This window comes from Phocoena sinus, chromosome 6, assembly GCF_008692025.1.
Source record: "Phocoena sinus isolate mPhoSin1 chromosome 6, mPhoSin1.pri, whole genome shotgun sequence".
Lineage (NCBI taxonomy): Eukaryota > Metazoa > Chordata > Mammalia > Artiodactyla > Phocoenidae > Phocoena > Phocoena sinus.
The window spans coordinates 99,944,553-99,971,046 of record NC_045768.1 but is presented as its reverse complement, the minus strand read 5'-3'; the positions used below and the strand labels follow the sequence as shown (position 1 = coordinate 99,971,046).

The window sequence follows — 26,494 nt, the reverse complement described above, 5'->3', positions numbered from 1 at the left end:
CCCAGCATCAGGGACTGGGATGCCCTATAGCTGGGTAGGCGTAGAAGCCCCGGCAGGAGGGTGAGGCCCACTGCTTAGGAATTCCCGGGGGCCAGAGCTGGGTTACTAGGCAGAAGGTCCTGAGCCCAGGGCGGAATGAGGTAGCTTTCTCTACCAGGGTGGCTGGATTGCAGGGGAGGGAAGGTTGGGCGGAAGGAGAAGGGGCATTGGTGAGGTGCAGACTGAGAAGAGGAACTAGGTCAGAGATGTGGGTGGGTGGGTGAGAGGGGAGGGGGCATCTGCCGCGGAGCTTCCTCCTGGCTCCAGAAGCATCTCCACACTTCCCTGCCTCTGACCCTCTCCCCAGGTCCTGGGAGAATTCTCCCCGGTATTCCCCCCTCCCCCATGCCCTCGCCCCAGGCATTGCCACAAGGATGGGGGTGGGGCGGGGGGAGGCCAGCCTCAGCTGTCTGAAGGATGGAGGGGCTGGGGAAGTAGGGCTAGGTGCCCAGACGGCCGCGTGTGTGGGAGGGGATGTCCTCAGATGCCCTCCACCCGGCAGTCCCCGCTCTGACGTGTGGGTGCCCCCCCTCTCCCTGCCCGGATTAGTGGCAGCTTGGCCTGACTCTCCGGGGCTCCTTTCCCCGCCCCCGCCTGCTGCCCTCCCCTGGGCAGGGGGCTGCTCCGCCCGAAGGGCACTTGTGCTTTGCCCAGGTAAGGGGCTCTGGGGACAGCGTGAGGGCAGCTGGCTCAGGAGTGCTGCTGCACGTGTCAGTGGGAACGTGTGTATCAGCGTGTGTGTGTCAGTGCTCTTGAGGGGTCGTTGCGGGGCCGGAGCGGACCCACGCGAGTCTGGGGGTGCTGGTCAGCTCGCCTGTGTCCACGGATCCGGCACCGTGTCCACACGTTGCGTGGCTTTCCTTCTGTTTGTGTCTTTGTGTGGCTCCTCAGATCTGCTCTGTCCTCAGGCACAGAACAGCCGGCTACAAGGGCTCCGTGGGCCTGTGGCATGGGCTGTAGAGCAGGATGGGGAGCTGGGCGAGGGTGGAAAGGGGTTCCTTCCCCCGCCACCCCAATCCCCCCCACGACCCCCTGGGCATTTTAGGAGCCTGTCCTGAGAGTCCTGGTCTAGTCCAGAGACAGTGATCTGGCAAGGGAGACTTGGCAAAGGGGGTGGGGGGAGGTGTCTGTCCCACTCCCCTGGGGCTGTCCCCATCCCCTCGGGGCCTGGACAGCCCAGGCTCCCACCCTGCCCTGCCCAGACTCTTCTAGGCCTCAAGCCGCAGGAATCTCCCCTGGAATCTCCCACAAGTTTTGGCTGCCAGAGGGACACAGATGGGGGACTACAGGCACACCCCAGCCCTCCATCCGTATCCTGGAGCCAGCCTGGGAGCGGAAGGCTGGGGCTTGGGGCTTGGGGACTGCAGTCTGGGTTAGACCCTCCAGGATCATTTCCCCTGGCACACTCAGGTCCAGGTCACCCCTCAGGGGAGCTGGAGGAGGAAGGGAGTGTTAATAACTCAGTCATGTAAACACCCCCTACCAGCCTGCCCTGTCACAGAACCGGCCTCTGGGGGAAGGCGAAGGGGCCAGGAGAATCTATGCCAACATGACCTAAGTCTTGCCTGGTGCCGACCCCTTCAGGCCTCCTCTCCTCAGCACCCCTCCTCTTCTCCTCAACTGGTGAAAGGATCCCAGCCTCCCCTCCAGTCCCTGGAAGGGAGCCACCCTCATGGCTTCCTGCTCCAGGGATGGTAGTGTGACCTGGGACGAGGCTAGAGGCATCCAAAACCTCATCCCTTCGATGGAATGGGGGTGGGTGGGTGGTGCTCTCTGTCCCAGGCTGGGTGAAGGCAGGCCAAGGATGGCTTCCACAGGGAGGCAGGGGAGTCACGGGGTGGGACGTGGGTGCCTGAGGGGAAGGGAAGCGCCCGTTGGGCGTGTGGGTTTCTGTGTGTGTCTGAATCTGTCTGTGTGTGTTTGAATCTGTCTGTGTCTGTGCTCTGGAGCCACCCTCACAGAAGGGCCAGGATGCTTCCTCGGGTGCAGGGTGCCCTGCTTTCCCATTTCCTCTCCTCCTCTCTGCTCCCTCCCAGGAGCCACTCCCATGGGCTCCTCTCCAGGGCTGGGCCTGGAAACACTAGGAGCACGGGATGGCGCAGACCCCCAGCACACGGGGCTGGAGCAGGTGGTGGAGCACATCTGGTCCCACTTCCTCTCTGGACAATTGGTGAAACTGGGGCCCTTAGACCAGGAACAGACTAGAGCCTAGACCCTTCTAGAACTGCTAAGGCAGGACACTGTGCCCTGGGAGGGGGCTTGCGTCTGGAACGGTGAAGAGCAGCTTGGCCAGATGAGGAACCGGGCAGGGCAGACCCGGGCCAGCGTGTGTGCCCACGTGCCAGAGCTGGAGAGGATCAAGAGCCAGTGGTCCAGCAAGCACGGGGTGGCTGGCGTGGGTCACAGCGCCCATCATTGACCCGTGAGAACTCGACTGCCCCTGCCAGCTCTGGCACTGACCCCTCCCAGCAGCCCTGCCCTGGCACCCCTGGGGGCACCCCGCCCCATCGTGGCCTGGTCCGGCCCCTCCCGCCCTTTGCTCCAGTTCCCGGGCTTGGCACCTATAGTGGGGGTGCTGCCCGCCTGCCAGGCTCCGGGGCCGGGCCCACGGGAGGGTGGGGCGGCTGGGAAGCTGGCACGCTGCCCCGGGGGAGCCTCTCTCGGCAGGCGCCCGGGTGCCGCGGGGGGGAGGGGGGAACAAAGGGCTCATTCTCCCCGTGCGCAGCCGGTGGCATCGCCGGGGCGTTGGCGGAAGCCCCCGGGGCCCGGGAGGGGGCAGGCCCAGGCGGGGCCGCCGAATCTCGGGCTCCTGTTTCCCCGCAGGGTGCTCGAGGAGGAAACCGGCGGAGCAGCTTCCCCACTCTCAGTTGCGCGTCTGGCGATGGCGATCAGAGGTCCTGCTGCGCTCTCCGCTGGGCACTCCCTCCATTAGCCGCGCCGCGCCGTGCTGCGCCGTAGCTGGTGCCTCTCTCCCGGGTCACGGGATCGGCCTCCCTTCCAGGCACGACCCCCTCCCCCGGCCCCTCGGCCTTTCCCCCCACTCCGCCATCTCCGACCCGGGGCGCGCGTTCCCCCCGGCCCGGCTCCCTCTCTCCCTCCGGGGGCACCCGCTCCCTAGCCCCGGCCCGGCCCTCCCCGCAGCGCAGCACGGAGTCTCGGCGTCCCATGGCGCAACCCACGGCCTCGGCCCAGAAGCTGGTGCGGCCGATCCGCGCCGTGTGCCGCATCCTGCAGATCCCGGAGCCCGACCCCTCCAACCTGCGGCCCTAGAGCGCCCCCGCCGCCCCGGGAGAAAGAGAGAGCCAGCGCGCTGAGCAGAGAGCGGGAGAACGAACGAGCTCTCGCCCGCCGGCCGGGAGGCCCCGGAACCAGCCCATGGGGAGAGGGCACCCGGCGTCGGCCACAAAGACCGCCGCCGCCCGCGCCGCGCCCGGCGCGTGAAGCCCAGGTAAGGGCCGAGAGGGGCGCCGGGCGCTCGCCTTCTGGGGACGCCCATAGCAGGGCATTTCTGAGCCGAGCCCGCGCCGCACGCAGGGAATGAGCTCCCCTTGCTCCTCTGGGCTTGGCCACGCCTCTGAAAGTTAGGATGCCCGACGGGGCTGGATCGCGTCGGAGCGGTGGCCCCAGAAAACCCGAGCGCCCTGTGTCACGGCTCCCTGGGCTCCCTCCCCTCCTTCCTGGAGCTTCCCCCAGTGGGCAGACGTGGCCGTGCTGGGAGAGCGCCGGGGCTCTGGTGCCACCTGTCATCCTGCTCCTTTGCACGCACGTTCAATTTTCCCTCCTTTGCCTCTCTCTGGGCCCCAGCCCGCTTTCCCCGCCTCCTTCCCTCCCCTCGGCCAGGCTGCAGTTACCAGCGTCCACCGGCCGCCCTAGCACTGCCGGCTGGACTGGGGCATCTTGACCCATCCCAGCTGAGGCCTCTAACTCCCCTCCCCTGTGCCAGCTCACTCCTTCCCTTGGGGGCAGTGGTGGAGATCCCATCCCCCAGCAGTTGTCCTGGGCTCTGCCTCAGAAGCCAAGAAACTGTACAGCACCTGGAAGAGGCAGACTCGGGGCTGCCCAGGTGTAGGGAGAGATTCCAGCCAGCAGCCCTGCTCTCCCCCGTGACTCCAGCCTGCCCTGTCTGCACTTCCCACCCAAACAAGCCTAGGTGGGGCTGAGGGCTGGGGGTGGGGAAGCAGCATCCCCAGAACCACAGACTGCAGCGCAGGGAAGAGGCTTCTGAGACTGCCCATTTCCCAGCCCTATTTTACACAAGGGCACCAGAGGAGTGACGTGACTTGCCCAAGGTCACACAGCAGGTGACTGGATCAGGGCCAGGATCCAAGCTTCTTGTCTCCCAGTGCAGTGCCTTCCACGGAGCTCTTCTTTTGGGTTCTTGCCCTCTGTCCTTCCGCATGGCTCATGACCAGTTCCAGGCTCGAGGAGGCCAGGACATGTCATCCTAGAATCAGCAGTCTCTGCTGAGGGGCTCTGGCCCAGGTGGGCTGTCAAGTTCCAGGCATTCAGGGGAAGGGATGACCTCCCACACTGGAACATCCCACTCAGGCGGGTCGTTCGAGTCTCATGTGGCAGGCAACGTGGAGCCCAGCTGTAGGTTGGCACTTGTCTTACTGGTTTGGGGTGCCTCGGTGCTGCCAGGGCGGTGCCCACTCTGTACCAGGCGGTAGGGTGCTTGAGGCGTGTGTCCAAGCAGCTCATGCCTTGGTGGTTATGCTCCAGGGACCCCCTCTGGGAGAGCCCCATGAGGGCAGGAGAGTGATGGAGAGTACGCCCAGCTTCCTGAAGGACAGCCCAGCCTGGGAGAAGACAGCCCCCGAGAATGGCATCGTGGGACCAGAGCCAGAGACCCCACCACAAGATGGCCTGAGCCCTGCAGCACTGTGCCTGGGAGAGCCTGCTCCCTTCTGGAGGGGTGTCCTGAGCACCCCAGGCTCCTGGCTCCCCCCTGGCTTCCCCCAGATCCCCAAGGACACGCTCCCATTGGTGGAGGGCAAAGGTCCCCGGAATGGGGAGAGGAAGGCTGGCTGGCCAGGCAGCAAGGAGGTGCTGCGCTGGAAGGAGGCTATGCTTACCCATCCGCTGGCATTCCGTGGGTCAGCGTGCCCGCCTTGCTACGGCCCACTGATTCCTGAGCATAACGGTGGCCCTCCCAAGAGTGACCCTGTGGCCTTCCGACCCTTGCACTGCCCCTTTCTTCTGGAGACCAAGATCCTTGAGCAAGCTCCCTTCTGGGTGCCCAGCTGCCTGCCACCCTACCTAGTGTCCAGCCTGCCCCCAGAGCGTCCGTGTGACTGGCCCCTGACCCCACACCCCTGGGAGTGCTCCGGAGTCCAGCCCAAAGTGCCCTCTGCCTTCGGCTTAGACAGCAAGGTGAGTGTTGGAGCAGAGAGGGTACCTGGGGGCCAGGCAGCAGGGCTCAGTGGCCCCTGAGCCACCCTGCCGGGGCCAAACCACTCTGCCCTTCCATTCTGATGAAAAGATAAGGTGGTACCCAGGCAGAGGAGGAGCCTGTCAGCTCAGACGTAGTGGACCGCAAGCAATTCCTCTTCTGAGCAAACCCATTTCATTAGGCCTCACCTGCCTTTGGGCCATTTCAGGAATTGACTCATGCATTGTCCACCCAGAACAAGGCCCTGGGAACTGGGGCCTCAGAATGTGTGGTCTTGTCCTGGGGGAGGGGCAGACAAGGCCCTGTATCTGGGAGTGGGATGGGCAGGTGGCCCCATGGCCTGTACCTCTGGTACCTCCCCCACAAGGGACCCCCAGGGTCACCTCAGGGATGAGATGTAAAATATTTTAAATCCAGTGTGGTACAGGGCATCACACAATCTGAACAGATCCTGGAGGACCTTTGACTGTGCCAGGCATTAAGCCTTTAGTTGCTGGATTATGGGGAGGCCTGAGAAATCCTGGGGAAGGATCTGGGGTAGCCAGGGCTATGGCGGAGGCAGTTAGGGGACCAGTGCCTATTAACCAGTATGTTCTTCTGTATTTTCACAACCCTTGAAGCCACATAGGCTCACACCTGCTGGTTGTCAGTTCTGCCCATCCTTTTCAGCACTGGGAAGCAAAGTCAGCACGAGCTTAATCCCTTCTCCTCTCTTTAGGGTTGGTACCACAAGGATCCCAGCATTCTCAGGCTGGCCAAGGAGCCACTGGCAACTGTGGAACCCGGGTTGTTGGGCTCAGCGCCTGGGGGGCATCTCCAGAGAACTGGGGAGGTGGAACACCCTTCACTCCACCAGAGAGATGGAGAGACAGGAGTCGGCAGGCATCAGAATCTTTGCCCCCGTGTCCTGGGGCATCCAGACACTGTTCCCCCGACCCCATGGCCCACTTGTTCCCCAGGCCTGGTTCATGGCAATGTCTGGGCTGTACCGGGAGGTGGGAGCCTTGGGTACCAGCTGGGGCCGTCAGCCACATCAAGGTGCCCCTCTCCTGGGCCTCCTACCACCCAGGTGGACCGTTGCTCACTTCACCCACCAGCTAGAGATGGAGGTGTTGGCCCTTGTGGGAAGTGCCAGGAGGACCTGGAGGGGGGCACCAGTGGGCCGAGTGAATCCAGCGAGGAAGTAAACAAGGCCCCTGGTCCCAGGGCCTGCCTGCCCAGCCATCACACCAAGCTGAAGAAGACATGGCTCACACGACACTCTGAGCAGTTTGGGTGCCCAGACAGTTGCTCTGGGGAGGAGGAAAGCCCTGCGGCCCAGCTGCGCGCCCTCAAGAGGGCAAGCAGCCCCGAGGTCCAGGGAGCAGTGGGCAGCCCAGCCGCCAAGCGCCCGTCCGGCCGTTTCCCGGGCAGTGTGGGGCAGGGGGCCAGAGGTTGGCAGGAGCTGCTGGACTCATCATTTGGGAACAAGGCAGAGGCAGAACAGCATAATGACCACAGAGGTAAGGGGACAGGGGAGGGCCTGCAGGGGGCCCTACTTGGGAGGGTGCAGCCGGGACTGGGGCTTTGCAGGGAGGTGGGGTCAGAAGTCTATTATGAGTGGATCACACCCAGCTGTCCAACTGCCCACCTGGATGGGATAGCTCTCTGGGAGTCCTTAGCATGTACAGGCCAGACCCGTCCAGCGTGTGGCTCCTATTTTCGTGTGCCTACTCCCGAGCCGTGGCGTTCTGGTGACAGTATAATGACAGGATTCAGAGTGTGGGCTCCGGAGTCAGAATACCTGGCTCCTGACTTTGCTGATTGGTGCTGTGTGACCTTGGGCTGGTTACTTCACCTCTCTGGGCATCAGTTTCTCCATCTATAAAATGGGGATAAAGACAGCACCTACCCCGTAAACAGTGAGGCAAAGATTAACCAATATCATTCACGTAAACGGCGCTCAACAAGCACTCAATGAACAGTCACTTTTGTGATTACTTGTGCCACAAATCCCCCATTGGGGGGATTACATCTCCTGAAGGACCCCTTGTCCTGCCTGAGGAACGAACAACTACTCTCTGGGCCAGCTGGATCATGGAAACTCAGTTTGGACTCTGCCAGTGTTAGGACTTGGGCACATCTTGGACCCCTCCGTCAAGCTCTGCCCTTCACGGAGCGTTCTGGCACTGCTTGGTCCCAGCCTCGGTTCTTCGGGGTCACCTCGGTTTCTTGGCCTCCCAGACTGCTGGGCCTGGATCAGGACTCTTTCGCTGGTCTTGCACCCCTGTACCTGGCATGGGTCTGTCTTCCAGGCCTCTGCCTGGGCTGGGAAGCTGTAGGCCCCTCTGACTTCTTGGGTTACTGCAGCTGTGGCCTGTGTTGAAACTCTCCGGCCTTCTCACCTTCCATCGCCCTCCGTCCACGTCGGGATTGTCTCTTCACACTGTCACACAGCCAACGGTATCACTGAGGCTGAGGCGGAGCTAACCCAAGTCTACACCGACTGGATCCTGCGCCCCAGCTGCCCCAAACTTGGCCCATGAGTCCATGTTAGGGCTCAGCCTTTTTGAAGTTTCTGGCTGCCTGGTTCTCTAGTTCCGAATCAGGCCTTGCAGGCCCGGGCCTAGGGGCAGCGCTGGCTCTGTGTGGGGACGGGCTGGGTGCTAAGGCAGGGCCTGGGGTTCACAGAAACCCAGGAAGCCCAGCCTCCTGACCAGCAACATTGTCCCCTCAGGACCCCGAGACATCAGGGCCAGCCTCCAGGACCCAGGGCTGCAGGATACACCTTGCGCGGCTCCCCCGGCAGGCATGACTCAGTGCCAAAGCTGTGCCCAGGCAGCTGGTGAGGCGGGAGGGCTGGCCTGCCACTCCCAGCCAGTGCCCAGGTGAGCCTGTTGCCCCTGGCTGCCCCCCAGCGTCCTCCCAGTGGGGCTCCCTGCTCACCTTCCTCTGCCCTACCTCCAGATTGCCTCTGGGAGGGGAGCAGCGGCAGGAGGAAGACTCGGCAGCCAGCTCCGAGGGAGGAGGGTCTGGCCCGGAGGAGGCCAGGCTCAGCATGGGCCTCGCCAAGCACCTGCTAAGTGCTCTGGGAGACCGACTGTGCCGCGTGCTGCGGAGGGAGCGGGAGGTCTTGGCCTGGGCCCAGCGGGAAGGTGAGCAGGCCCCACCAGGCATTCAGGACCCCAGGACGGCCGGGTCCTGTGGTCAGTGCTTTCACAAGGAGCATGGGACCTCCCTCCCCCAGCACTGCCTACCAACCAGCTGGCAGCGCTGGAGAGCTCCTGCCCCACTGCGCCCTTATTCCCAGCTCAGGCTCTGAGTCAACTTGTATTCCAGTTTCTGGCCTGGACGGGGGATGTTGGGAAGGTGTAAAACCTGGTCTGGCCCAACCCTCTAAGAGCTTTGGGCTTGCTGGGGAAATGAGACTGAATGCCAAGTGTCTGCAAGAGCATGGGGAGGGAGGCGGGTGTCGCGGGGAGCTCCCTGCAGCTTTGCAAGGGAAGGAAGGCTTCCGGGATGGCAGGCGGTTGGGCCCTGGGAAGCTGGTAGGATTGGGGCCGAGGTTAGAGATGGGAGGAGCTCGAGGCAATCAGCTGATCCCTCTGGCTCCAGGCTCTCCCTCCTGCATCCCTTCCACGGGAACGACAAGACCCTCCTGCTGTCTTGTCACTGCCTGGATGGAACCCCCTGGTGGCTCCCTCTTGTCCCAGGAAGTCCAGCCCCTCCCCCTTTCACAGCCAGCCCCTGTCCACCCTGCCACTCCCTCCGCCCCGATTCTGGCATCATGGTCTGCCCGGCCCTCTAGACTCACCTGGGCTTGTCTGCCCCCTCCGGCCTCGGCACCCTTCGCTCCCTCTGTCTGGAACGCGCTTCCCTTCCATTCCCACCTGGTGAATGAAAAGTTACTCATCACTCAGGGCCGTTTGTGCAGCTGTCCCCACCCTCCTCCTTCCATCCCACTCCTACTCTAGCACCCACCCCATGATGCCACGAGCATTACCATGTTTATGGGCCCATCTCCCCCCTTGTGATGTGAGGCCTGGGAGACTGCACGTGCCAGGTCCCCACCAGCACCCAGCCCTGGATGGGACGAGTGTGTGTTGATGAGTATATGAACGTGTACACACTGGCACCCTCCCACTTACCAACAAGGGCTTGGTCTGAAACTCTGGGTGAGGGAAGGAGCAGCCCCCCAAGGTTTCCTCTTCTGAGACACAGAGGAATCCCCTGAGGAAACACCACTGTGTTGTGGGCTGGGGGGAGGAAGGACTGTTTGGGGAGTCCTGTGGCTCAGGGAGCCCTGGGGCGGGCGCCAGGGAGGTGCAGCCTGCACCGGCCTGGGAGGGATGGCTGCAGACGGACGGTGCGGCGAGTAGGTTCTTTACAGGGGCTGTCAAGCACTCCAGGGTGACTGTAAGGGAGCCTGTCTCCCTTCTGGGGCAGCCCCTCAGTGGAAACTGCTCCTGTGTGTCCATCCCTTCCTGGAGGCCTCCCACATGAGGTCCTCAAAGGGGCCGCTGACTTGAGGCCCCTCTGACCCTGTTCTCTCCTGTGGTCAGCGGGCCAGGGGCCAGCCGGGACAGAGGACAACCCAGGCATTCCACGTTGCTGTAGCCGCTGCCACCATGGACTCTTCAACACCCACTGGCGATGCCCCTGCTGCAGCCACCGGCTGTGTGTGGCCTGTGGTCGCATGGTGGGCGCTTGGAGGACCAAGGAGAAAGAAGGTGGGAAAGGAGCTGGGGGCTTCAGAAGGGTTGCTCTAGAGTTCGTGGCCAGGGACTTCCGTGGCAGTCCAGTGGTTAAGACTGCACTTCCACTGCAGGGGGCAAGGGTTTGATACCTGGTTGGGGAACTAAGATCCCGCACATGGCATGGCAAAAAAAAAAAAAAAAAAAAAAAAAAAAGTTCATGGTCATTTCTTGGCTGTGGCTCCCTGAGAAAGTCTCCCTCCGCAGCCTCGGCTACCACTGCTCAATGCCCGTTAGAGAAGACCGTTTCCTCTCCCCAGATCAGAGGGCCATGCCCATATCCTTAAAAGAAGCCGAGTGCCTACTCTCTATCTCCCACCTTGTTCAGCTTGCACCTTTTTAAACCTTACAACACTGTGAAGTAGGTATTACTGCCTCCGTTTTCCAGATGAGAAAAACTCAGAGAAGTTAAGTGACTTGTGCAAGGTCACACAGCTCATAAGTGTTGGGCCCAGGATTTAAAGGCAGGTCTTCTGATTCCAAGTCCTGCTCTCTTCAAGGTTCTCAGCTTTCTCTCCCTTGGCTCAATTCCGCCACCTCAACACTTGAAATTTCCCAGTGTTCCAATAGACGTGGCCAAAAAGAGTTCCAGGGTCAGAAACCTTTCGGAATACCACATTCTACATGATTGTCTTACATCTTGCAACGCACTCAGCATATTAACGGCTCTGCGTTCTGCAAGCAAAGGATCCTATGTCACTAGGGAACTCAGGTTTCCCAGAAAGCCCATGTTTTGTAGATTCTCAAGGTCCCCAATTTTGATATCATGCCCTTGCTCTTCTTCCCTGACCTTAACCTGGGTTTATCTTGATTTCCTGACCTGCAGCTTCTCCTTTCCTACCCCCAACAGGCTCTCAGGAACAGTCCATGGAGAAGTGTACCCAGGAGGCTGGGCACAGTGCCTGTTCCCTGATGCTCACCCAGTTTGTCTCCAGCCAGGGTGAGCCCTCTTGGAGGGGCGGGGCGTACAGAGGGCAGGTCCTGGGGGAGACCAGCTTCCTGTTTGGATGTCTCTCAGCCCGATCCCATGCTCTCCTGGTTGATGAGGCCAAGCACCATGGAAGTGGCCCCCTGTCTGCAGTCACTGGCAAATTCCATCTCCCCTCTCCCCCTCACAGCTATGGCGGAATTGAGCACTGCAATGCACCAGGTCTGGGTCAAGTTTGACATCCGGGGGCACTGCCCCTGCCAAGCTGATGCCCGGATGTGGACCCCTGGGGATGGGGGCCAGCAGGTAAGAAGCAGGGCACGGGACAGGGCACTGGCTGGTGCGTCCCAGGGTTAGGCGGTGTGTCTGCAAATTCCTAACTTTGGCAGGGTTTGGTCCTTTTCTTTCGAGGGGAATGAAGAGGTACATGGAAGCTGGGTGAAGTCAGGCTTCTTCTCTTGTTCCCCTGGGGATGAGGATCCATTAGAGCTCTAGCCTCTGCCCCACCTCCCCCCACCCCGCCCAGCAGCAGTCCGCACTCTCTGTCTGCCTGGAGGTCCCACCCTCTCTGTGCTAGTCCCAGCATCTTGCTAGAGCTGCTGGAGTCCCGTCTTTCCACTCCCCAGGCGCAGGCTCCTACAAGTGGAGTGTCGGCCCACCTTCTCAGTATTCCCCGCACCTGACACAGAGCAGGTGCTCAGTGTGCGTTTCACAAAGTTTTTATGAAGTTCATGTTTTTATTATAAAAGTCATTTATTCAAGAGAGGGTTTGTCAAATGCCTTTTGTGTGCCAGGCACCGTACACATTCCCACTGTGGAAAATTTGGAAAATACAGACAAGGATAAGGAAGAAAACAGCAGTGGCTTACAATACCACCGTTACCATTTTGACATATTTCTTTCCAGTCATTTGCTTGTATATTTATTCCAGCCTCTTTTGAGTATACTTTAGATCGTGCTGTATGCATAAGTCCATGGGCAACTTTTTTCCACCTAACGTTGTATCGTATGACATTTCGCTCCTTGTAAACACGACTTTAGGACTTAACATTGAGTCTACTGTTAATACCTGTGGGTTGAATTGGATTGAGATGCATTTGCCATTTTTAAATCTCTGGTTGGATGGGGGTGGGTGGCGGCTGGGTTTAACAGAAGGAGCCGACGGAGAAAACTCCCCCAACTCCACAACCTTCCTGCAACAGGGATACCAACAGGACCAAGGACATTAAAGAGGGTGAGCAGCCCCCTGCGCCTTGCTCAGACTGTGCGGGGGAGGCTGAGCCAGGCTGGAATCCCCAGGAGAGATTGGAATGGCTTTAGCCATCCCCCCAGCCCCCCGCCGTCACCATCTCTCTTCTCAAGTCATTCCAAAGAAAATAAATCTAAATAAAATCTAGGACAAGCCTCCTAACCCCTCTCCAGCCAGATCCCTGTTCTGAGCCCCTCCTTTGGAGAGGTCCTAGACACGCTGGCAGGAAAGCTGGTGGGGGGCAAGTGCATCCAGACCAGAGTTGAGATGGGCAGTGCCAGTGAGGACAGAGCAGACTCCGCCGGGAGAGGAGGGAAGAGCACACGGGCAATGGAGCCTCGAGAGAAAGGTGAAGACCCTCACCGCTCTCCTTCCTAACAGAGACCCCAGACTCCAGAGAGACTCCGGCAGAGGACCGTGCTGGCCAAGGGCCCCTGCCTTGTCCCTCTCTCTGTGAACTACTGGCCTCTACTGCTGTCAAACTCTGCTTGGGGCACGAACGGATACACATGGCCTTCGCCCCTGTCACTCCGGCCCTGCCCAGCGTGAGCGAGGGCCCGAAGGGAGGGCTGGGGGCCTGGGGCCAAAACTGGGCTGCCCTTCCCTGCAGGGTCAGGCAGGTCCTGAGCATGCCTGCCTCTCCGCCCCTCCCTCCCCGCAGGACGACCGCATCACCAACATCCTGGACAGCATCATCGCGCAGGTAGTGGAACGGAAGATTCAGGAGAGAGCCCTGGGGCCGGGGCTGCGGCCGGGCCTGCCCCTCTCACCGGTGCGGCCCCGGCTGCCTCCCCCCGGGGCTTTGCTGTGGCTGCAGGAGCCCAGGCCTCCGCGAGGCTTCCACCTCTTCCAGGAGCACTGGAGGCAGGGCCAGGTGAGGCTCCCAGCTCTCCCAGCCTCACCTACCCTCAGGGCCTTGATCCCGAGGCCCAGGCAGACCTGGTCCGTCACTCGGAGGGAACCACATGGCCTGTCCCCACTCCGTCCTGGTGCCCCTACAACATGCCCCGGCCTGGCCATGTTGGGTACCCCATCCATTCTCCCCGTGTCCCCCTTTCTTTCCCCACTACAGCCCGTGTTGGTGTCAGGGATTCAGGGGACATTGCAAGGCCACCTGTGGGGGACAGAAGCCCTAGGGGCGCTTGGAGGCCAGGTGCAGGAACTGACCCCCCTCAGACCTCCCCAGCCCGCAAGCCTGGGTAGCACAACGTTCTGGGAGGGATTCTCCCGGCCTGAGAGTGAGTATCCCTGATGTGCGGTAGAGGAGCTGGGAGCCCCTGTGATGCTGGGGGGGCATCGAAGTCCCAGAGTGACCCTGGGGGCAGCTGGAAGCAGAGCCCAGAGCAGAAACTGGACTCTGTTGCTGCCACGGGAGGAGGGCCTCTGGGCCAAGGAGGTTCCTCCCTGGGCCAACGGCCTTTCTGTCTCTTCCCCTAGTTCGCCCAAAGTCAGATGAGGGCTCGGTCTTCCTGCTGCACAGAGCTCTGGGGGACGAGGACACCAGCAGGTGTGTGGTGCCATAGGGCTGGCTGGCAGGGCCTCCCTGCCTCTCCTCCTTGGCCCTGTGATGCTCAGTGCTCTGTGCTTGCCTTGGGAAGTTACTCTAGCTTTGGGGGCTTCGACGGGGTCTCCGGAGCCTGGATTGAGCCTGCTGGGCGTGACACCCCCCCCCCGCCCCCATACACACAGGGTAGAGAGCCTGGCTGCCAGCCTGCCACTCCCAGAGTACTGTGCGCGCCATGGGAAACTCAACCTGGCCTCCTACCTCCCTTGGGGCTCTGTCCTGCGACCACTGGAGCCCCAGCTGTGGGCGGCCTATGGTGAGTGTCCACTCCATTCCTGCCCAGTCCCTACCCACTTCCTGTCATCTCTGAGAACACGTGCGTCAGCGCCGAGGTCCTGGGGCCCATTCCCAAGTGTCTTTTCTCTACCTCCATACAGGTGTGAGCCCACAGTGTGGGCACCTGGGGACCAAGAACCTCTGTGTGGAGGTGACCGACCTGGTCAGTGTCCTGGTACGTGCTGAAGCCCCACTGCCTGCCTGGCACCGGACACAGAAAGGTGCGTCCTTGGCCGGAAGTGAGGGTCGGCGCAGGCTGCAGATGTGAGGTGCTGTCTCTGCTGGCCCTGGGCCCTCCTGAGCCGTCTCTCTCCCCCAGATTTCCTCTCAGCCCTGGACGGGGAGGGGCTCTGGTCTCCGGGCAGCCAGGTCAGCACCGTGTGGCACGTGTTCCGGGCACAGGACGCCCAGCGCATCCGCCGCTTTCTCCAGATGGTGAGGAGGGAGCCGGGAGCTCTCCCCTTCCCCTTCCAGCCCCAGAAGCTCTCCCTCTGTGTGTGTGCCCTGTGTGCTCGCTCCCTTGCCTCAGGTGAGCTGGACTCCACTGGTGCAGAGAAGGCAGACTGGGCCCTCCTAAGAGGTGTGCGGTGGGGCACACAGAAATTGGGGGACCTAGTGGTGAAATGAAGCAAGCGCTGCCACAGGCTGGGCACTGTGCTCAGGGCCTTGGGTACGTTAGCTCTGTTAATTTTCACGACCACCCCGTGCGGTAGGTACTGCTGCTTTCCCATTTTGCAGGTGAGAATACTGAGGCTGAGTGGTAAAGCTGGGACCCGAGCTTGTGGCTGTTCCCAGCCCGGGTCGCTACACTGTGCTCCCCCCGGGGGCAGGCAGCCTCCCCGCTGCGGGCTCCAGGTGGGGCTGGCTGAAGGGCAACAGGAAGCTCACCTGAGAATCCGTCCCACTGCTCCCCTCTCGGAAATCTGCACCTTATGAGAGGTGCCCTCTGAGGTGCTAGCAAGGAAGGGCTAAGGGGGGGCAGTGTGGTAGGTGGAGAGAGACACGGGGCCAGGAGAGGGGGCAGGGAAGGAGAAGAGGAGGGAGTGAGCAGGAGCGGGGCAAGGCCCCGTGGTTCCAAAGTCCAGCTGAGCCCTGACTGTCCTGGGGAAAGGACGCCCACCAAGTGTCACCCCTGCTCAGGTACATGAACACACACGGACGTGCAGGTGTCAACGTGGCTGTCCACTGCCACCCTCCTGCCCACGGGAGATGCACACACACGGATGCACTCACACAGGTGCTGGAACATGCAGAGGGGAGCGGACGGCAGCACGCCTTCATACATAGATGGCCTTGTCTGATCTGGGTGTGCCTGGCTGTGGGCAGTCCCTCGTGGCCAAACCCGATAATTCACCGGGAAGGTCTGAGGGGCATGTTCTCACTGGGTGGCCTGGGAAACGCTGCTCTAGTTCCAGGTTGGACTTCCTTGGCACCTGCCTGGGGTTAGCCAAGGGTCCAGCCTGACTCACCAGCCTCCCCTCTTCCCGTGGCCTGGTCTTGGAGGCCTGAGCCCTAAGCCCAGGAGTAATTGCTGAAGTTCTAGCTGAAGGGCTGGATGGAGCTGATGGGCAGCTGAAGCGGGATGCTGGGTGCACCTCTGCAGGTGTTCCTTGGGCCCGGGCCTCCACGAGTTCCCATCTACCCAAGGAGCTCCCCGCTCTGGTTGGGCTGGTGAAGGCCCCCAAAGCTGTGCCTGCTTCAGAGGCCTCCGCCTGGACAGGCAAGCCGGTCGGTCCATCCACTGGGGAGTCAGAACTTCCGTGTGGCTGTGCCTTTTCTGCATCTGGGATCACAGAGGAATCTGACGAATGCTTTGGATCGTCTCCCCAGGGACATACGGCTACCTGCTCACCCACAGTTTAGCACACAGTTCGGGATCTTCACGGGACTCCACAATTAAGAGCTCCTGGTGTAGACAGTTTCTGAGTTGAGGTTATGCAGGACGTCTTCCTGGGTTTTGGAGAAAGGGGTACCTTTGAAGGAGGGAGCAGAGCGCCCACGGCCAGGGCCACAGAGGCTACTCAAGGCATCTAGCCCTGGGAAAAGAGGGGATTTAGACCCCCAGCCTCAGAGCCCTTAATCCTTTCCTCTCAGCTCCTTCCAGCCGAATCTCTATTCTGCCAACCTGCGTGACCCCAGCCCTTCCCCGTCCTGCTCCTTTCTCTCCCACCCCTACGTCCTCCCCCTGCCCTTCAAGACTTCACCCCTGCAGCTCTTTCCTGTGCCTCTGGCCTTTGGGCAGCCCATGCCCCCTCTTCCTGCAGCCCCGCCCTAGCCTCCCGCCTTGCTCATTCCTCCTTTTCTTTGAGGTGTGCCCGGCCGGGGCTGGAAACCTGGAGCCTGGCACCCCGGGCAGCTGCTACCTGGACGCAGGGCTGCGGCGGCGCCTGCGGGAGGAGTGGGGTGTGAGCTGCTGGACTCTGCTGCAGGCCCCCGGAGAGGCCGTGCTGGTGCCCGCGGGGGCTCCCCACCAGGTGCTTCCCCGGCGCGTGCAGGCGGGGGCCCTGCGGAGAGCTCAGAATATCGGAAGCAGTCCCCAGTGTGTTCTCAGTCCCTCTGAGAACGCCCTCGTCCCTCTCAGTTCCCCTCTGGAGCTAGGCAGAGCAGGAAGTCACGCCTCCACTGCAGGGAAGAGGAGAAGCCTAGTGGTCTTGAAGTCATCAAGCCAACTGGGCTCTGTGTCCTTGGGTGCCCACTCTGCTTGTGCCGTCTCTGGCATCCCCTTGGCCTGGTTTGGGCCGCGCCCTTCGGGGGTGGCTAGTGCTGCATCCAGGGCCTCTGCTCTCTGAGAGCTGGGTGGGGGTCATTTGGGGAAGCAGACTTCAGGAACAGGTGGGGCAGGGTGCGTCATCCTGAGTCCCCACTGACCCTCCTGCCCGCCCCCACCCCCCACCGGCACAGGTGCAGGGGCTGGTCAGCACAGTGAGTGTCACTCAGCACTTCCTGTCCCCCGAGACCTCTGCCCTCTCTGCTCAGCTCTGCCACCAGGGGCCCAGCCTGCCCCCTGACTGCCGCCTGCTTTATGCCCAGGTGAGTGTGACACTGGCCGGGAGCCTGAGTGTGCTGCCCGACTCCCCCCACAGCACAGCTGCGCCCAGGGAGGGTGTTCTCGGCAGGGAGAGCCCGGGGCATGACTGTAAACTCCTTGTCGTCTCCTTTTCTCCTAGATGGACTGGGCTGTGTTCCAAGCAGTGAAGTTGGCTGTGGGAACATTGCAAGAGGCTAAATAGGGGGATCCCAGGTGTCTGGGGTTAGGGCTTGGGAGCAGGCAGACCAGTGCTTAGCCCAGGCACAGCTTCAGCAGAGAACGGGGACTTCCGCTCAATCCTGCAAGCAGCACTCTGGACACAAGCAGGGCACCCCGTTCCCTGCCCCTGCCCTGGGCCCTAAGGCCGACAACCACAGTGCCACTGGAGCTCGCACCTGCCCTTTGCAGGCTGGCACTTGCTCCGGCCCGAGCTCCTCTCCATGGTACCACTGGGGGTGAGTCTCCCTCCAGCCCCTGCCTGCCAACCCAGGAGACGAAGAGCCCTTCCTTGGGGGACCTCGGAAATCATTCTGGCTTAAGCAACACCTGCTGCTGCTGCTTCATCTCCTGCTGTCTCACCTGTACCCGAGCTCTGCTTATACCCCCCACATCCTCCTGGGCTCCCGGGTGGCCCTTTGCACTGCAGGCGTGCTGGACAAGGGCCACCGACATCCTGTCCTCTTGCCAGAGAGCTGTGAAGTGTGGGGAGGGGGCAGTATCAGGCCACTACCCAGGCTTGGCTGGAGGGGTTGATATGGGCAAAGCCCCATCCCTGCACCCTCCTCTCGCCTCCTTCCTTCTTGATTTCCATTAAAGGCTGTTGTTTTGTGAATGCTGCGGTGTGGTTGGCCCTGCTCCTGCAGGCCACATGGACTGGGGAGGGAGGGGACACATGGACCTGGAGCAGGGTGGGAGGGGGCTGAGGCTGTGGTGACGGGGACCTCAAACACCCCTGCCTGTTCTTCTTAGGGTGGGGGGCAGGGTCCCTCCCTCCCGCAGAGAAGCAGGTGGAGGCTTCCAAGGGGGCTGCCCTTGAGGATACTCCTGACAGCGACAGCGGGCAAGGCAGAGGTCTGGGCCACAGCAGCAAGGCCATCTCCCTGTGTGGCACCAGAGATTCTGGAACCCTCGCTCTCCCCACGAACTCCAGGCTACCCCATCTCTCCTGTCTGACCTGACCTGGAGCTCTGGGAGTCTGGCCGGGTAGAGCCCCTGCCCAGCCTTCTGCCCTCGGTGCCCATGGCCAGCCCCATGCCCACTGGCCGGTCACCTGAGACAGCTGACAGCCCCGGAACCCTCTAGTGTGACTCCACCCACTCCCCTGCCCTTGTACATCTCACCACAACATCCTCCAACTCGTGTTACAGTTTTTCCTGCAGTGGCTCAGGGAATGTGTTTTTATGAAATAAATTTTTTTATTATAAATTTAATATACTCTCAGAACATTTAGAAAATAAGAAAAAGAAACCTGTAGACCCACCTCCACTCACCTCCAACCCAACCACCGTTAGTCTTTTGGTGTATTTCCTTTAGTCTTTTCTCCAGGGATCTGTTTTACACATGGATGAATTGGGGTGCTTTGTACTGGGTTTCCTGTGTTTTTTTTTTTTTTTAGTTTATTTATTATTTAATTTATTTATTTTTGGCTGTGTTGGGTCTTGGTTGCTGCGCGTGGGCTTTCTCTAGTCGCGGAGAGCGGGGTTACTTTTCGTTGCGGTGCGCGGGCTTCTCATCGCGGTGGCTTCTCTCGTTGCAGAACACGGGCTCTAGAGCGCAGGCTCAGTAGCCGTAGAGCGCGGGCTTAGTTGCTCCGCGGCGTGGGGGATCTTCCTGGAACAGGGCTCAAACCCATGTCTCCTGCACTGGCAGGCGGATTCTTAACCACTGCGCCACCAGGGAAGCCATGCTGGATTTCCTTCCGTAAAAATGTATTGTGATCGGGCTTCCCTGGTGGCGCAGTGGTTGGGAGTGCGCCTGCCGGTGCGGGAGACACGGGTTCGTGCCGCGGACCGGCTGGGCCCAATGAGCCATGGCCGCTGAGCCTGTGCGTCCGGAGCCTGTGCTCCGCAACGGGAGAGGCCACAACAGTGAGAGGCCCGTGTACCGCAAAAAAAAAAAATGTATTGTGATCATTTCCCGGGTTGCTATCTAACCTTTACTTTAAATGGCTGCGTATATTCCCTTAAGTGGCTTGGCAGTGATTTCCATAAACATCTCTCATTTTTAAAAAAGTTAGGTTTCTTCATTGTTTACAAAGCTAGGTTATTTTCGTTTTTTCCACGGGATAGGAAAAAAAGCAAAAAGAAAAAATTAAGGAACTACTGCACTTTATGTGCCAGGGATCTCACTGAATCCCTTATCACAACTTTGGGATCGATATTACTTATTTCCATTTTACAGAAGAGGAAACAGGCAGGCCGGGGTTACGTGTGTCACCCAAGGTCACACAGCAATTTTAGTGGCAGAACTGGGACTTGAACCAAGTTTCCTGACTTAAGCTGCCTCATTTACATTACAGTCTTCGTGTTTAATGGATTTTGCAGATGGGCTTGCTGTCCCTTCTGTCCTCCTCCTTCCGGTACATGCACTTCAGAGCTGATCACGTTCCAAGTGGCACGGAGTGACCCATCCTTACCTACACTTCACCTTGTATAGCCGTGCCCTGATGTCACCCCAGAACCCCAAACACAGTGTCTTTCCTGTGGGAAGATGGCGATGGCCCCGGGACAGGCCCTCTCTCCCCTCCAGGCCTCTTTGAGGCCTCCCCTTTCATGGCAGGTCACAGCACCCTTGAGGGCATATTGGGTGTGGCTCCTAGCAAGCAGCAGGTGGACCAAATGTTTCAGAACTCGACCTGGGAATAAAACCGGTCCAGGTAGGAACTGACCCTGAGACAGCTTGGGGCACTTGGTGGCCCTCTTCCTCAAGGAGGTTCAGCAGGCCACCCCTCAGGACAGCCCTGCACTTCGGGCCTCTGCTTCCCTGTATCCCACTGTCCACCTGCTCCAGCCCTGCTCACTGGCCCGGATATCACAGAGGCACAACCTCAGAGCTGGAAGTGACCTCAGAGTGTGTATATCCAATGCTGCCTTTCTTTTTCTTATCAAGTACTTTTTTTTTTTTTTTTCGGTACGCGGGCCTCTCACTGTTGTGGCCTCTCCCGTTGCGGAGCACAGGCTCCGGACGCGCAGGCTCAGCGGCCATGGCTCACGGGCCCAGCCACTCCGCGGCATGTGGGATCCCGGACCGGGTCACGAACCTGTGTCCCCTGCATCGGCAGGAGGACTCTCAACCACTGCGTCACCAGGGAAGCCCTCAAGTACATTTTTTAGACTTTTAATTTTGAAATGATTTGAGGTTTCCGGTTGAGTCACAAAGATACTACAGAGAGTTCCCAGTTACCTTCATCCATTAACATCTTATAGAACTGTGGCACAATGATCGAAACGTAAGAAATTGATATTAACACTACCATTAGCTAAACAACAGATTTTATTGGGATTTCACCAGTTTTCTGTTTTAGGATCCACCCAACCACCTTACAGATGGCCTAGAGGGTAGATGTGGCTCCTGCAAGGTCACCCAGCAAGCTAGTGGCAGGGCACAGGCTGAAGCCAGACCTCCTCCTCCCTGTACTCTGGGCTACTGTCCTCCTCACCCTTCCTGCTTTGTCCAGGGCCAGGGCTGCTGCTCCCTAAATGACTTTAGCCTCACAGACACCCTTGCCCCACCCTGCCTGCCCGGCCTGTTTCCGAGGTTGCCTAAGCTGCCTTCCTGTTCGCATGCACGTGTGTCCACAGGCCCCAAAATGGCTGGCTCAGGCCTGGCTCCTGTGGGTGCTGGGAGCACTGCACCGCGGGGCCAACCAGTTCAGCCACTTCCGTCCACTGTGCTGCTCAGCCACCCACGCCCGCCAGTGCTCTGCCCTCTGTGGGAATGGAGGATGCAGAGCAAACCTGATGGAGACCTACCTTTGTTTCAGGTTCTGGAAGTTTCTATCTCAGCCCCCCTCCCTCCCTTGGCTTTTCCAGTTCTGTCTTGGGGTCTCTCGTGACTCAGTCTGGTGTGTGCTCTGTCTCCCAACACCTTGAGGAAGTCTACTTTCTGTTGTCCCTCTCAGAATCTGCCAAGGCCTGGGTACACTCCCTCAAGGGCCTTCTGCCCGTGGGGCCCTTCACAGTTTACAACTGGTTTTCAAGTTTCTCATGTGCTCTTCATCACAGCGGTGACTAGGTCCACTTAACAGGAGAGGAGCGCTTTTCCCAGTGATAATGGGGGGAGTGGAGACACGGTCTGCTGCAGCCTTTGCTCTTCCGGTCAGTTAGGACATCTGGTATTTATCTTAGGCTGCCTCTGAGACTCTCAGAGCCCTGCCCAGACATGACCTCACTCTCTCTCAAATCATCCCTGGGAGGCAGAAAGGAGTCTGGGACTAACACTGTCCCCACTTCACAGATGGGAAAATCAAGGTCTAAACACACACACGCACACGCACGCACGCACGCGTGTATGTGCGGCAAATACATCGACAAGTTGCTCTGCAGTCCTGGGGGCCTGACTTCAGCCCTGTGAGTTCAGTTGTTTGGGACGTGACAGGTCTTGGATAGGGGTAGGGGCAGCAGCGTTCACCAAGTGCCTCAAAAGATTGCAGGCCCCCCGGGGATACTCCACAGCCTAATCCAGCACCCTGCCTCCAGGGACCTTGCAGTAAGTTCAGTATGTGAGAAGGGCCTAAGGAGGCTGATCTGGTGTGGCTGGAATTCCCGAGAGTAAGGTCTAGTTCACGGTGGCCCTGGAGGCACATTTCATGAAAATGAGCCTTTGTGTGGTAGCAACAAGTGCTGTGGCCAGGGGGGCCCAGCCTGGAGGGTTGGTGGGCTGCCTGGTGGTGGTGACCCTCGCCAGACAGCCCACAGAGCTCCTCTCATGATGTCTCACCTTCCCGACAGCCCTGGGAAGGAAGAGCTGTTAGGAGCATACTGGATGAGCGAACAGGCCCACAATTTACTCAGGGTACAGAGCCAGCCAGGAAGCAGTGGCTGGGCATCCAGCTCCAAGTCCAGCGCTTTGTCTGCTCCACCAAGCTACTGTTCCCCCAAAAGGGACATGCCCAAAGCCAGCAGGAGGGAAAGGGGAGCCCTCACCGGGGCTGAAGTGCTCAGACTTGGCTGATTTCAGCTTCATTCCAGCTGGCCCTGCCTTCCTGTCCTGAGAGGAGGTTAAAGGAAGCTCTGAGGAGGAAAGATCAGGCTGCGGGGGAAGCAGGAGCTCCCCAAATCAACCCACACACCATCTCTCAATATTCCAGGGCTCCGTTAACTGCGGGGGCGGGGGGCGGGGGACAACAAAGAGCAGGACCCGGCCCCTGCAGGGGAGAGGGCCCTGACCCTGCGAGGGAAATGCGGCAGGCAGGGCGCCGGGAGAATACTGAGGGCTGGGCAGGCTGATCTCTGCCCCAAATCCCGCCTTCCATCGCCAGGCACACCTTGAGCATCCCAGCTCTGCTCCCTCACTCCTCTGAGCGCCTGTAGCATCTCATGCCCAAACCAATCTTTTAGTCCTTGGCTTATAAATCAGTTGACTTTCCATTATATGTCTATGTCCACGTCTCCAACTAGATCAAAATCTCCTCCAAGGCAGGAGCTCGTGTCCTCCCTGCCACGTGACAGCCAAGTCCATTTTTAGTGAAGAAAGGTTATCTGGGAAGTGTCATTTCGGTCAAGGCCATGGTTTAGTTTACGACAAAAGCTGGACAGTGGGTCCAAGCCTCGGGCCCGGGGATAACGTCACCGTCGCTGGCCGCTGCGGCGCTCCGCAGCCTGCGGGCAGGATGACATCATCGTCGGAACCGGTGCAGACAAGTGCGCGCGGGAGGAATTAGCTTGGCTGGCGGCTGGCTGCGCCGGGAAAGAGAGAGGAGAAACCGATAGAGAGGCAGAAGCGGGGCGGGGTCCGCACTGCCAGGGCGCGGTGCCCAGCCCCATTACGGACTGTCCCCGCCCCTTTACGGACTGGCCCCGCCCCACCGTGACAGATGCGAGCCAGCCAATCCGGGCCGGTCGCGGTGACGCGCAGCCTATCAGCGGCCAGGGCTCGCCGGGCGCTTCCGCTTTGCGAGCGCTTCTGGCCCGAGTTCGCAAGGGGAGGGTGTGAGGGCGGCGCGTTCCACGGTCACCCAAGTTCATCCCACCCGGCTTGGCCGGTCTGCGGGGGGGGGGGGGGGCCCGCCTTCTCCCTGGGGACCCGATGGCCTCGGAAGACCTGGCAGGGACACTGGCGGCCGTTCTGGGGGGCCGGGGGCTGCGCGTGCAGAGCTATGACTCGGGGCCGGCCGGGGAGACGCCGGCGCAGGTGCGGCTGCGGAAGAACGTCTGCTACGTGGTGCTGGCCGTGTTCCTCAACGAGCAGGTGAGCGTCCGCCCGTCAGGCCCACCGACCAGGCCTCCCGGGCTCGCAGGCAACCCCGGTGGGGACAGAGGACATACCGGCAACAGCCACCGCTTCCTGGTGTGTGGCTCTTCCCAGTTTTGCAAAGCACTCTCACAGTTACATCTGAGCCTTGTGCAGCCCAACCCTGCCATTGTCCCGATGTACAAAGAAAGAAACTAAGGCCCAGGAGCCTGCCTGTCCCATCCCTCTAGGCCTCAGTTCCTTGAGGCTATCTTACGCCTCTTCCTTTCCCCAGAATCTAGCACAGTGCCCGCCGCGGAGTGGGCTCTCTTAAAGACCTGTCCAGTGCTTCAGAGACCTCCCCTGGGTCCCATGGGCAGTAACTGCACAACCTGCGCTTACACTCAGGCCTTCTGACCCCCCTGTGATGCTCTTTTTGGTGCTGATCCCTGTACAGGTTGCTGTGACAACAGCTAGAAGGGGCCGGAGCCATAGGTAGGAGTTGTACGGGGTGAGGGTTTGGGGTGTGTTTCAAAGTCTAGACTCCAGTGTGAGGACTGGCCACAAGCAGTTTATAAACCACAAGGGGAGGTGAAAGCTATGCAGTGACTTATGCAGACTCGAATCAGTGCAGGACACATGGCAACCCTCGCTGGGAGGCCTAATGTCCAGCCCCTGAGGCAGCTCCCAGGAATCTTAGCCCCTTTCTGAAATGGAAACTTGAGTGCAAAGAAGGATGAATCACTGAGGCAGCTGCAGTCCCCAGACACACAAGGGCCAGTCGTCTGGAGAGCGCAGCAATTTCAGGGTGTCCCCCAGAATGTGGGTATTGAGCAGCTGTAGCTGAGATTTGTTAGGGACCCAGGGCAAGCAAAGGCTGCTGGCTGTGCTGCTCCCCAGGAGCTCCCATCCCGGCTGTGGTGGGTGAGGATCCTTCCTCTCTCTCCCCTCAGGATGAGGTGCTACTGATCCAGGAGGCCAAGAAGGAGTGCCGTGGGTCGTGGTACCTTCCCGCGGGGAGGATGGAGCCCAGGGAGACCATTGTGGAGGCGCTGCAGCGGGAGGTGAAGGAGGAGGCCGGGCTGCTGTGTGAGCCTTTGACATTGCTATCTGTGGAGGAGCGGGGCCCCTCCTGGATCCGCTTTGTGTTTCTCGCTCGCCCCACAGGTATGACCCAGTGGATGGCAGTGTGGGCAGAGGGCAGTTGACACCGTTTCCCCAGCTTGTCCTCGGGTGAGATGAGACCCTGTTCTGGCTGATACAAACCTGGCATCTCCGGATTCCAGCCTGAGGACTTGACTCGGGGCCCCCCCGGGTCAGGGCTAGATCCCTGGGTGGCCCTTTACTCTGCCGGGCCCAGCACCTCCCTCAACATAATACCTTTCCCCCTACCCTGTCACCTACATCACCCCCAGGTGGAATTCTCAAGACTCCCAAGGAGGCAGATGCGGAGTCCCTGCAGGCTGGCTGGTACCCACGAACCTCGCTGCCCACCCCGCTGCGAGCCCACGACATTCTGCATCTGATAGAGCTAGCCGCCCAGTATCGCCAGCGAGCCGGGCACCCTTTCCTTCTGCCCCAAGAACTTCCCTGCAGTCTGGTCTGCCAGCGGCTCGTAGCCACCTTTACCAGTGTCCAGACAGTGTGGGTGTTGGTGGGCACAGTGGGGATGCCTCACTTGCCCATCACCGCCTGTGGCTTTGCTCCCATAGAGCAGAGGGGTGGCATCAAGATGGCCGTCCTGCGTCTGCTACAGGAGTGTCTGACCCTGCACCACTTGGCAGTGGAGACCAAGGGGTTGCTTGGACTGCAGCACCTGGGCAAAGACCAAACCGATGGCATCTGCCTGAACGTGCTGGTGACGGTGGCTTTTCGGAATCCAGGTATCCAAAATGAGCCACCGAAGGTTCGGGGCGAGAACTTCTTTTGGTGGAAGGTGGTGGAGGAAGACCTACAAAGCCAGCTCTTACAGAGGCTTCAGGAATCATCTGTTGTCCCAATCAACCGATAGGAGGCTGCCGTCAGTGGGCCAGGAGCTGGGTTCCCACGGGCAGTAATCGCACAACCTGCGCTTACACTCAGGCCGTCTGACCCCCTGTATGATGGCGTCTGTGCTTCAGAGGAGGCTTTGCCTCTGAGAGGCACAGGGGGTTGGTAGAGATCTTGTTGCATGGGCAGCAGGGCAGTTCTGGTTCCCAGGGGGACTTCCGTCTCTTGTTGCCATGGAGCAGGTCCCTGCACTGCATCAGAAGGGACAGTGCCTTCAACCAAGCAAGGAGTCCAGAGCTCGAGGACCCAGTTGCCCTGAGGGCACAATGAGGGCACGACTCCCTAAGGGGATGTGAGGACTTTCTGGACCTGAGGTGGCACCTCCTCATCGTTTTCCGTGCCCGCCTCAGTAAGGGCCTCATCCAGATTCTCAGGCACTTAGAACGTGGAAGGGGTGCTGGGGGAGGTCATTGCAAGGGAGTGGGTCCCTGAGTAAATAGGTGTTGTTTACTTTGCCTTCCCGCCTAAATGTCTCTGTGGGTTGGAAGTGAGCAGGAAAGGGGGGCTGCCATCAAGAGAAGCTCCTTCCCTCACCCTGCTGATAACACCCAGGCCTTCCCAGACAGCAGGCGACACTGCAGGTGACCGGCTGGCAGGCTTCCTTTGTCCACCACAGCCTGTCTTGGGCCCGCTGGGGCTCCTTCATCTGCCTGCCAGGTGGGATGTGACTACATCCCCTCCAAGGTTTGAGCAGTGAGAAGGCCAGGAGAAGCTTCAGGTGGGCGAGGAGCTGTGAGAGCTGCCCCTGCCTCTCTCCCCCAGTCTTTCTGCCTGAGCTTCTCCGACAGATCCCTCCCGACCTCGCTCTGCCCCCCAGGCTCCTGCCTCTGCCTTTCTACAACTCCA

At 60.2% G+C, this 26,494-nt stretch overlaps 2 protein-coding genes across 3 annotated transcripts; both read left to right on the top strand.

Moving 5' to 3' along the window:
* The first annotated feature begins 3,359 nt into the window (after positions 1-3,359).
* Positions 3,360-18,041, top strand: HR (HR lysine demethylase and nuclear receptor corepressor). Of its 2 annotated transcripts, XM_032636243.1 has the most exons (20): positions 3,360-3,487; positions 4,762-5,412; positions 6,150-6,933; positions 8,148-8,298; positions 8,378-8,565; positions 9,973-10,140; positions 11,015-11,104; positions 11,283-11,398; positions 12,245-12,326; positions 12,723-12,886; positions 13,003-13,044; positions 13,159-13,215; positions 13,414-13,579; positions 13,779-13,848; positions 14,031-14,161; positions 14,283-14,402; positions 14,501-14,616; positions 16,491-16,655; positions 17,083-17,211; positions 17,349-18,041. In XM_032636243.1, exons 2-20 carry the CDS (start codon positions 4,801-4,803, stop codon positions 17,409-17,411), a joined length of 3,414 nt encoding a protein of 1,137 aa, XP_032492134.1. In that variant the 5' UTR covers positions 3,360-3,487; positions 4,762-4,800; the 3' UTR covers positions 17,412-18,041. The 2 variants fall into 2 exon arrangements, with proteins under 2 accessions (XP_032492134.1, XP_032492133.1); XM_032636242.1 differs by having other exon boundaries at positions 13,003-13,215.
* A 5,256-nt stretch (positions 18,042-23,297) lies between these two features.
* NUDT18 (nudix hydrolase 18) lies at positions 23,298-26,103 on the top strand. The gene is made up of 3 exons (XM_032635159.1): positions 23,298-23,617; positions 24,553-24,766; positions 25,015-26,103. The coding sequence occupies exons 1-3, from the start codon at positions 23,456-23,458 to the stop codon at positions 25,608-25,610; spliced, it is 972 nt and encodes a 323-aa protein (XP_032491050.1). The 5' UTR covers positions 23,298-23,455; the 3' UTR covers positions 25,611-26,103.
* The last annotated feature ends 391 nt before the right edge of the window (positions 26,104-26,494 follow it).

Excerpts from the sequence above, each read along its gene's own strand:
- HR (XM_032636242.1), top strand. The coding sequence starts at position 4,801 with ATGGAGAGTACGCCCAGCTTCCTGAAGGACAGCCCAGCCTGGGAGAAG. Across the intron at positions 5,413-6,149 it reads CCTTCGGCTTAGACAGCAAG|GGTTGGTACCACAAGGATCC; the intron begins GTGAGTGTTGGA and ends TCCTCTCTTTAG. Across the intron at positions 13,849-14,030 it reads GGGGACGAGGACACCAGCAG|GGTAGAGAGCCTGGCTGCCA; the intron begins GTGTGTGGTGCC and ends CCATACACACAG.
- NUDT18 (XM_032635159.1), top strand. The coding sequence starts at position 23,456 with ATGGCCTCGGAAGACCTGGCAGGGACACTGGCGGCCGTTCTGGGGGGC. Across the intron at positions 23,618-24,552 it reads CCGTGTTCCTCAACGAGCAG|GATGAGGTGCTACTGATCCA; the intron begins GTGAGCGTCCGC and ends CTCTCCCCTCAG. Across the intron at positions 24,767-25,014 it reads GTTTCTCGCTCGCCCCACAG|GTGGAATTCTCAAGACTCCC; the intron begins GTATGACCCAGT and ends CATCACCCCCAG.